Raw genomic sequence first — 10635 nt, 5'->3', positions numbered from 1 at the left:
AACCGCTTAGCGTTCCTCGTACACTTCTATTCATGTTTTCAAGAGGGTGGCGAAAAAAGTCAGATAATCCCCCCCTCTTCCCTTCTGTAGAGAGCGCACCACAAAGCCAGTCATAGATACTGCTGCCACAGATCCTCTCCCTGATGATGACGAGCGCCCATCTTACACGAGGACGTATCTGCCTCTCTTCGTGTCCCACTGCGTAGCTCTGCTCGGCTTTCATGTTTGTTGAAAGACAGCGCTTGGCTACAGTACACACAGCATTAAGGAACACTTATGGAGGCTAACCATGCAGCTTTGATACAGATGTGAACTCCAGGACTCTTCTAGAGGGGTGATAATTTCTAGATCTCTTCAGGGTTTTTTCCCCACGTGGTTTTATTTAAGGAATTGATTGGAGATTTGTCTTCCGTGCTGTAACTTGTGAACGTTTTCCAAATGTGTAGTAACAAGCTGATGTTGAACTGCATGAATGCTCATGTAAATTGATAATGTAAATTGTTAGATACAGTGCTGTGTGGCTGATATATAAATGTTTTGACAACATTTTTGATTACATGTTGTGATTAGCACACATACAGATTGGGCAAGGATTGAGAGACATTAAACATACTTATGAAGCCCATAGAGAAGAGAGATTACAATTAATCAGAGATGAACCACTTCTTGAAATAGTTTTCTTTAAGACTCCTTCAGTAAAATAATTTTGAGGACAGTCTTGGAGAGGCATTTTTATTACAGATAAATGTGCTCTTAATTACAAGCAGCTTGATTAAAACTCAGGGAGCTGTTTTTGGTTTACCATGTCAGAGGGTCTTAGAGAACAATCAATCTTCATAACAAACTTGGAGAAGATTTTAAAGAAACTCTGTGGAAGTCAGTAATATTACCACACCACATCCTCCCGTTAAACACAAGGGAAATTCAAAGCAAACAGAAAAGATACCAAAGCATTTTAATGGGTATAACATTTGATGTAACGTTTGGATTGGAAAACCCTTCGTTCAGCACTGGGCACCATGGGAAACCAACTTCAGCTCCCTTCGCACCTCCAGTCAAGACGTTAGTCTTTGGCATGGGGAGATACAGTCCATTACTAACATCTTGTTGGCATTTCACTCATTAACACTCTCTTGGAAAACAGTTTGCTCTAATTTTAACTCGACGTTGAAAGCGTAATGCTTGCTATGCGCAGTAGGTACCTCTTTGGTCACACTGAACTGCAACACCAACACACTTAATCATGTGCAGAGAGTCAGGGCCGGGTTTTGGAGAACAGTTGGTGGCGCCTCAACTCCTCAATCCCCTATGAAAGGATGAATCCCACATGATAAATGCCTGGTATGAAATCTCAAACCCTTCAACTTGACACCCCTCCACGCTCACCCACACAGCACCAGGAGGGGGTATTCCAACGCGTCTCCTCTCCTGGTAGATTCTCTCCTGTTGTCACTGTCATTAGTAGTGGTATTATTATCTCTGCGTCAGTACGGAGCAGCCCTGCTCAGGAGGCAGGGGTCAGCATGGGCTCTCTGCAGGCCAGAACCTCTTCAGGACCCTGTGGTCATCTACCCAGACCCGGGACGTCACTCCTCACCACTCCACGGCTCTCTGCTTTCTCTCCATGGGCCTCTCTCTCCCCGATGACAGAGAAGATAAGCATGCTGCATACCGGATCACCAAGCTACCCCCCCCCCCCCCCCCCCCCCAAAAAAAAAAGATTCGGTTCAATATGCCAGATGTAAATAATTGTTGAAAGGTATATAGCTGCCTGCTTGGCTTGGTTCAGTGGATGTTGTCCTTGGCTGACGGGACAGTGGCTCAGTTTTGTTTAGGTCCTTCATGGACTTTAGAATGTTTTTTTCAATTCAGACCAAGCTTCATTTAAACTTCCCTCACAACAGGGGCAAGGTCCTTGGGGGTATAAAATATCTTACATTTCTTATCTTACATATTATCTTACATAAGACATCTTACAATATCTTACATTTAGTCATTTAGCAGACGCTCTTATCCAGAGCGACTTACAGTAAGTACAGGGACATTCCCCCGAGGCAAGTAGGGTGAAGTGCCTTGCCCAAGGACACAACGTCAGTTGGCATGACCGGGAATCGAACTGGCAACCTTCAGATTACTATCCCGATTCCCTCACCGCTCAGCCACCTGATTCCCCTCCTACCACCAACATCATTGTGCTAGAGCCACAAGGTGACTATTCAAAGGTGGGGTTATTTTGGGGTATTGTATAGATCATTTACCACATCACAGTCACTGGGAACCAAAAGAAGAGCCTTTTAAATAAATACTTTTTATTCTGTTATTGGCTTTTTACATGTACAAAGCATACAATATGTTATAGTTTTATCAAAAGTGGAAAATACGGTGTTACGTATGTAACAAATGTAAAAAATAACTCTTCAATCTTACTTTCCCTGAAAGTAAGAACATACATTTCAGCGTACTGTATGAAAATATCCATAAAAACACAGCATAAGTAATTTAAGTTAATAAACAGTACAAAAAGTAGAAACCATACATTGAAAAATAATGGACAACAACACTGAAAACAAATGACTTACATGATTTCCCATCAATACATTTCATTTTGTTTTTGTACACAAGTTCCTAGTTGTTAGGCTGGGTCATGATTCTGGTCCCAGTAGAGATGTACACCCCAAACTCTGCTGCTCCCTAAACACTGTTTAGTGACCACGACATAATAACCCCCTCCCTAATGGACCACTGGGCAATAAAAAAAGAGCCTTCCTCAATCACAAAGACGAAATCCTTAAGACGTCTGTAAGGCAGGGGACTCAAACGATCCCTGTTCTCGGAGTGCTAAGCCAGTCAGCCAGGAGAAAACTCACCCAGGAAGAAATGAAGACAGAGAGAGACTTATTGGGATAAAGAGAGAGAGAGAAAGAGGGGGGGAGAGAGAGAGATTGGAGGATGGAGTACTCCTGCTTGAGTCATAACATTTGCAGACCTGTGTTACCGTGTGAGTTAAGTGGGGTGCTCATTTCCACTGTATCTCAATGTCTACAGGTGCAGTTGGATCAAATACACATGCTTCCTTTTAGAAAATGAGAAACTGACCCGAAAAATAAAACACACAGGTTGGGTTTTCTATTGCTTTATGGCCCGCTGGAATTCTCTTCCTGTAAGAGGTTTCAATGTTATCACTCTTCTTATCTTTCGGTTGTGAATGTGACAGAAGTTTTGCAAAGGAGAGGCAATATTGGTAATAAAGAACAGACACGTTAGATTAAGATAAAATGAATGGATTTTTGCAGTCACCAAATTGGATTCAGACTTGTTTTTTTTCTTTTCGTTTAAACTTTCAGTGTTAATGGATACCTTATAATGAGGCCTCAGAGATATGAATGCATGATTGTACAGTTTGAGGTTTAAAAGACTGGCAATCTCTTTCAAAGGGAATAACTACACAAAAATTCATCATAACATGTTTTTTTTTCTGCCTTACTGCATTGAAGGTCGTCTTGTTAAAAAAAACAAACAGATATCGCTAGTCCATTGTTCTCTTGTAATCTACATTGTCTTTTCTTCCCAGAGAACATCTCCATATAGTACATCGTTGTAATAAATAGTCTCATACGTATTGCTCCGCCTCTCCTTCGTTGAGGATGGTCACGGAACCATCCCCGCTGTTCATCTCAATGTCTTTGGCGGCCGCGTTCTCCGGCAGGAGAGCCAAGTCCTTGAACACGTCCACGTAGTGTCCGAAGCCGGGGCCCCAGTTCAAGAGGTTGTCCCAGTTGAAGCCCACCGCCTGCGGGCCCAGTTTATGGGGCAGGGTGTAGTGGTCCCCTGGGAGTGTCTGAGCGGCGCTGGGGCCCCCTTCCGCCCTCCTGCTGGAGTAGCGTCTCTGCTTGAGCCGCCCTCCGTAGTCTTCGTCGTCCGCGTCCGACTCGTTGACCTGCGACAGCTTGGGCACCCGGGAGCTGTAGGCCACGGGCTTGTCCCGGTCGTACTCCATCTCCGAGCAGGTGAACGAGTCGTGGGAGTCGCTCTCGGACGACGACTCCGGCGCCGGGATGCCGTCGGCGGGGTTCCTGACCCGCGACAGCGGCCGGCGGCAGTCTTCCTCCGAGCTGGAGCGTCCGTGGTCGGCGCTGCAGATGCTGGGGTTGCGGGGGCGCGGCGTGTTGAGGCGCTCCACCTCCTCAATGGACAGCCCCACGGGGGGGCCGGTCTCCAGGGGGATCTGCTCCACGGGCTGCTTCAGGCGACTGGACGGCCTGGACGTGTGGCCGTGACCCGCCATGGTCTGGGGGCTCTTGCTGCGGCGTCCGAGCCGCGTGGCGTAGTTAAACATGGCCCCCGACTGGCACGCCTCCCCGTGCAGGTCCAGGGGGCTTCCCTCCCGGCGGCCCAGGTTGAGCTCTCTCGTCGGGGTGTTGCGGTAGAACGTCGAGGGCTTGGTGAAGGGGGCGGGGCTGTGCCTGGAGAGGGGGTTGGGGGTGGGGCATGCGGAGTGCGAGTGGCTGAGGGGGGTGGACCTCAGAGCCTGGCTGTACTGGGGCTGGTAAGTGTAGCTGCTGGCCCCCAGGGGAAGGGGTGACTGGCGGGCGAATCCCAGCGGACTGTGCCTCTGGATGGAGAACTTGGGGGTGTGGCTGCGGAACTGTTTGTAGTGCTGGATGATGTCCGCGTCCGAGGGGGCGATGCTGCTAGCGTTGTCTATGTCATAGTGCTCCATGTCGGCCTCGGGGCCGCTGCACGGCGCGCAGGGGGCGCTGGGAACCGTCTCGTTGCTGTGGGGGAGGTCCGTCTCGTCGTAGATCAGATACGGGTTCTCCCTCTCGATGATGTCCGGTTTGGGGTTCCCCTCCGGCTGCTTGCGTACCGTCATGTCGTCCCCGTACGGAGGGATGTTGTCCGGGTCGTCGAACGCCACGTTCTCGCTCCCCTTCTTCTTCTTCTTCTTCTTCTTCTTCTTCTCCTTGGGCTTCTTCTCCTCCTTTGGCACTTTGGTCTTGTTGCGGCCCCTGCAGTGGTTGCACAGGATGAGGCTGAGCACCACCAGGGCCAGGGCCGTGGCACAGCTGCCCACGATGGCCGGCACGGCCCAGATGGGCAGCAGCATCTCCTCGGTGCTGGGACTGGGGCTGCAGACGAAGCCTCCGTTGGTGGCCGACTTGCAGACGTTCCCCTGGGGGCACTGCACCCCCAGGCAGGCCACCAGGGTCTCGCACGTCTGGCCCGTGTACAGCTCGGAGCAGACGCAGGAGAAGCCGGAGTGAGGGTTGGGAACGCAGCTGCCTCGGTTATGACAAGGCCCGGAGGCACAGTCGCCGGGAGGGACACACTGGTAGGTGTACCACTGGTTGACACACATCAGGCCGTCCAAGCAAGGGCTGCTCTCGCACAGGTTGGGGCCCCGGCAGCCGATCTTCACAGACTGGCTGGTCTTGGACAGGGTGACCAGGCTGTGCTCGCCGCTGAAGGGCAGGTCGTCCCCGTTGTACTTGACGTAGGCCAGGCAGCCGTCGAAACCTGCGGGGAAGAAGAGGAAGTGAGGGTCAGAAAACAGGAAACACCCCTGAATGACAAAACGATGCCGGACTAGATGAAGGAGGATTGGGAGTGTTCCAGTGGATTCTTAAAATGTCCCACGATTTCCAGGTATACAACCATGAGCTATAATCAGAACTGGAAGAATGTTGTTTAGTCAAATATTCGGTTCGCTTTCGACCACCAAGATTTGAATACAGTTTCCAGAACCACCTAGACAAATTACATTTTTTGAATAAATCATTTGCAAATTACAGAGCAGAAATGTGCTTATTTTCTAAAATATGAGGACTTGCCAGTGACTCAAACCTCAGTTTAGTCATTTTATTGCTTCAAGACATGCATCTGGAAGAAATGTTTTGGTGACTAATTCAAACCCTCGCTTTTGCATTGCAACACAACATCGCCTCTCAGATGTCAATGCATGTTTATTGAATTTATCCCATAGTGAATTAAATCCATTTGTTTCTATTTATTGACTTGCGCCTGGTGAAGATACAGAAGAACGTAACCTTTCGACACACACTTTGAGCAGAGGTCAGAGGTCAGTCCTAGGGGTACCTAGTCCAGCTGTAACCTTTCCAAAGATGATCCAGATAATCATTGTTTGAGGCAAGGCAGTCTGCCATGGACCTGCGTGCTCTGAATATGTTTATTTTGAAATATACCCTGAGTCTTATTGTGTGAGGGAGGCCAACAAATCATTTAAGTCGTTTTTACATATTTGTCCAAACTATCGATTTTTTTTATCATTCCCCACAAAAGCCCTGAATTTACAATGCTGTGTCCCTCCCTCTGGAAGGCCTTTGTTTCACCCTGCCCAAACTATTTCTAAGTCAGGGTTGAGGACATATGATATGCTGCTTAGTCTTGTAGACTAAAGTCCATAGCAGTAAAACGAAAACAATCCTCAAAGACGGGGATAGCTGATAAATTCAACCCAAATTAACATGAGCTTTTCTCCATAAACGATGTCATAGGAAAGCAACATGTATTCTCCCACTGCAGACAACAGGAAGAGAATGTAAGCACATCTAGTTCCCTCCAATTCCAGTCAGCAATGTTGGACCAAGTTAGGTAGTGTTCATCAGAAGACATTAATCTGGTGGACAAGGTTTCCGTTTCGGCAATCACCCCACCCAAACACCCAACACTACACAGACCCCCACCCTGACCCCCACCTTCTCACCTAGACCCCCCTCCACCTTCCCAGACCCAGACGCCCCTCCACCTTCCCAGACCCAGACGCCCCTCCACCTGCCTGCCCAGACCCAGACGCCCCTCCACCTGCCTGCCCAGACCCAGACGCCCCTCCACCTGCCTGCCCAGACCCAGACCCCCTCCACCTGCCTGCCCAGACGCCCCTCCACCTTCCCAGACCCAGACGCCCCTCCACCTGCCTGCCCAGACCCAGACGCCCCTCCACCTGCCTGCCCAGACCCAGACGCCCCTCCACCTGCCTGCCCAGACCCAGACGCCCCTCCACCTGCCTGCCCAGACCCAGACGCCCCTCCACCTGCCTGCCCAGACCCAGACGCCCCTCCACCTGCCTGCCCAGACCCAGACGCCCCTCCACCTGCCTGCCCAGACCCAGACGCCCCTCCACCTGCCTGCCCAGACCCAGACGCCCCTCCACCTGCCTTCCCAGACCCAGACGCCCCTCCACCTGCCTTCCCAGACCCAGACGCCCCTCCACCTGCCTGCCCAGACCCAGACGCCCCTCCACCTGCCTGCCCAGACCCAGACCCCCTCACCTGCCCAGACCCAGACGCCCCTCCACCTGCCCAGACCCAGACGCCCCTCCACCTGCCTGCCCAGACCCAGACGCCCCTCCACCTGCCTGCCCAGACCCAGACGCCCCTCCACCTGCCTGCCCAGACCCAGACGCCCCTCCACCTGCCTGCCCAGACCCAGACCCCTCACCTGCCCAGACCCAGACGCCCCTCCACCTGCCTTCCCAGACCCAGACGCCCCTCCACCTGCCTGCCCAGACCCAGACGCCCCTCCACCTTCCCAGACCCAGACGCCCCTCCACCTGCCTGCCCAGACCCAGACGCCCCTCCACCTGCCTGCCCAGACCCAGACGCCCCTCCACCTTCCCAGACCCAGACGCCCCTCCACCTTCCCAGACCCAGACGCCCCTCCACCTGCCTTCCCAGACCCAGACGCCCCTCCACCTGCCTGCCCAGACCCAGACGCCCCTCCACCTGCCCAGACCCAGACGCCCCTCCACCTGCCCAGACCCAGACGCCCCTCCACCTGCCTGCCCAGACCCAGACGCCCCTCCACCTGCCTGCCCAGACCCAGACGCCCCTCCACCTGCCTGCCCAGACCCCCCTCCACCTGCCTGCCCAGACCCAGACGCCCCTCCACCTGCCTGCCCAGACCCAGACGCCCCTCCACCTGCCTGCCCAGACATAGACCCCCCTCCACCTGCCTGCCCAGACCCAGACGCCCCTCCACCTGCCTGCCCAGACCCAGACGCCCCTCCACCTGCCTGCCCAGACCCAGACGCCCCTCCACCTGCCTGCCCAGACCCAGACGCCCCTCCACCTGCCTGCCCAGACCCAGACGCCCCTCCACCTGCCTGCCCAGACCCAGACGCCCCTCCACCTGCCTGCCCAGACCCAGACGCCCCTCCACCTGCCTGCCCAGACCCAGACGCCCCTCCACCTGCCTGCCCAGACCCAGACGCCCCTCCACCTGCCTTCCCAGACCCAGACGCCCCTCCACCTGCCTGCCCAGACCCAGACGCCCCTCCACCTTCCCAGACCCAGACGCCCCTCCACCTGCCTTCCCAGACCCAGACGCCCCTCCACCTGCCTGCCCAGACCCCCCTCCACCTTCCCAGACCCAGACGCCCCTCCACCTGCCTGCCCAGACCCAGACGCCCCTCCACCTGCCCAGACCCAGACGCCCCTCCACCTGCCTGCCCAGACCCAGACGCCCCTCCACCTGCCCAGACCCAGACGCCCCTCCACCTGCCTGCCCAGACCCAGACGCCCCTCCACCTGCCCAGACCCAGACCCCCTCACCTGCTGCTGTTTTCTGCTGTCCGGGCCCAGCCGGGACCCCTCCGATGGAGAGGGAGAGGACGTCCAGCCCCCCGAAGTCCTGGGTGGGGTGCTGGATGAGCCTGGCGCGCGCCCCGTCCAGCCGGAGGGCGGTGACAGAGCCGTTCCTCAGCAGCTGCAGCGTGTGCCACTGGCCGTCTGACAGCGGCGCCTCGCCCAGCGCACGCTCCACCTTGCCCCCCACGCCCGCGTCTGAGACATAGTGGATGTTCCCGTTCTTCAGCTGGGGAGGGAGGGAGGAGGGGGGGGGGGGGTCGAGGACAATAACAGACTCTTGGTTAGAGGAGTGGAAATGATTCAGAATAACCTTACTGTTAGCCAGACAGACATACAGTATACTGTGGATAGAAGAGGGAGAGAGAAAAGTCGTATTGATCGAAATGAAAACCCTGAGAGCCTTCTCCACAGCAGGGGCTCTCTACCGTACATCATAAGTATGAATGAATGGATAATGATTAGTTTCTGGGTAGGAGTTATGGTAATTTTATATCTCTTAGCTTAAATGGAAAAGTAATCGCAGTCTACTCCCGTTCAAAGCAACATAAGTAGCTTTCAGATTAATCGAAAATTCAAAGAAATCTGGAAATTGTGAAAAGAAAGTTCAATCCCACCAGACAAAAACATTGGTAAACCAAACCTGGATAAACAATTTGGGGGTTATCGTCTTGACGTCATATTATTCATACATTTGTACACAGGACAGAGTGTAGCTCTTCAGGCTGTAAGGTTAGGGGAGGGGGTTCTGCTGGTCTGGTACTCTGCTCAGCTCTGGAGAAAAAGCCAGAGAGAGACAGAGAGAGGAAGAGACAGAGCGCAAGAGAGAGACAGAGAGAGGAAGAGAGACAGCGCGAGAGAGACAGTGAGAGGAAGAGAGAGAGAGACAGAGAGAGAGACAGAGAGAGGAAAAGAGAGAGCATGAGAGAGAGACAGAGAGAGGAAGAGAGAGAGCGCGAGAGAGAGACAGAGAGAGGAAGAGAGAGAGCGCGAGAGAGAGACAGTGAGAGGAAGAGAGAGAGCGCGAGAGAGAGAGACAGAGAGAGGAAGAGAGACAGCGCGAGACAGAGACAGAGAGAGGAGGAGAGAAAGAGGGAGTGAGACAGACGGAGAGATATGAAGAGTGAGAGACAGACAGACAGAGAGAGAGATGAAGAGCGAGAGACAGAGAGAGACAGAGTGTGTCTGGTGGAGAGAGCGAGGGGGGAGGGGGGGAGGATGACTGAGTGAGAGGGTCCTCTGGGCAGCTGCCCAGGATCTGTCAGAGCCTCAGTCTGGAGGCCTGCAGGAAGGGAGCGCTGGGGGAACGAGAGCAAGTGATACACACACACACACAGGTCCCCCCCTATAGCCGGGGCCATGTGTGTGTGTGTGTGTGTGTTTCTGTCTGTGAGAGCATTGCTTATGCGAGTGTGAGTATGTATGTATTGTGTTTGAGTGTGTTTGTATGTGTGTGTGTGTCTCTGTACGTGTGTGTGTCTCCTACCTTCACCGTGGTGTAGTTGCTGCTCTCCTGCACGTGCAGCAGGGTGCCAGTCTTGCTGCGGGTGCGAAACTTGACCTCCAGAGTGCTGGGCCCCGCGGGGGCCAGGGCGGGGGCCAGGGCGGGGGGCAGCAGAGCCAGGCGGAGCAGAAGGTCTCGCTTGGGGCCTTGCCTCATGGTGTAGTCCAGCCGGCCCGTCCCGTCCAGAGACAGAGCGGTGTCTACTGACACGTCTGTTAGAGGGACAGTCAAGCCCGGCAGATCCATGTCAAAAAGTTATTCATAATAATGAAAAGTGGTATTAATTCTAGTTAACGTGTATTGTTTTCAAGGCTTCTGAGCGGATCACTGTTTCTGCAATGTTTTTTTTACTCTGTAGATTTCAGTTAGTTTCTGTAAGCTATGAGTAGGTTAATTAAATGCAAATTACGTGTGAAAATGTAGGTCCTGTGACAGATTTTGTACACATTACACACTTATTATACCGAACCATAACATTCTAAACAAATTGTACATAAATAATATTTAGAGTCATTAACCCACATCCAT

General features: G+C 53.1%; 1 protein-coding gene across 1 annotated transcript in view; it reads right to left on the bottom strand.

Annotated features, from left to right (window-relative positions):
* Positions 1-2289: 2289 nt before the first annotated feature.
* Positions 2290-10635, bottom strand: part of fat4 (FAT atypical cadherin 4) — a 64417-nt gene continuing 56071 nt past the window's right edge. Inside the window, exons 15-17 of the mRNA XM_062476123.1 lie at positions 10090-10319; positions 8571-8832; positions 2290-5517 (exon numbers count right to left, since the gene is read on the bottom strand). Of these exons, the coding sequence (XP_062332107.1) occupies positions 3611-5517; positions 8571-8832; positions 10090-10319 (2399 nt within the window). The 3' untranslated portion in view covers positions 2290-3610. The remainder of the gene's footprint in view (positions 5518-8570; positions 8833-10089; positions 10320-10635) is intronic.

Source organism: Osmerus eperlanus, chromosome 13 (genome assembly GCF_963692335.1).
Source record: "Osmerus eperlanus chromosome 13, fOsmEpe2.1, whole genome shotgun sequence".
Classification (NCBI taxonomy): domain Eukaryota; kingdom Metazoa; phylum Chordata; class Actinopteri; order Osmeriformes; family Osmeridae; genus Osmerus; species Osmerus eperlanus.
The sequence above is the reverse complement of the archived record's forward strand: the minus strand, read 5'-3'. Positions and strand labels throughout refer to the sequence as shown.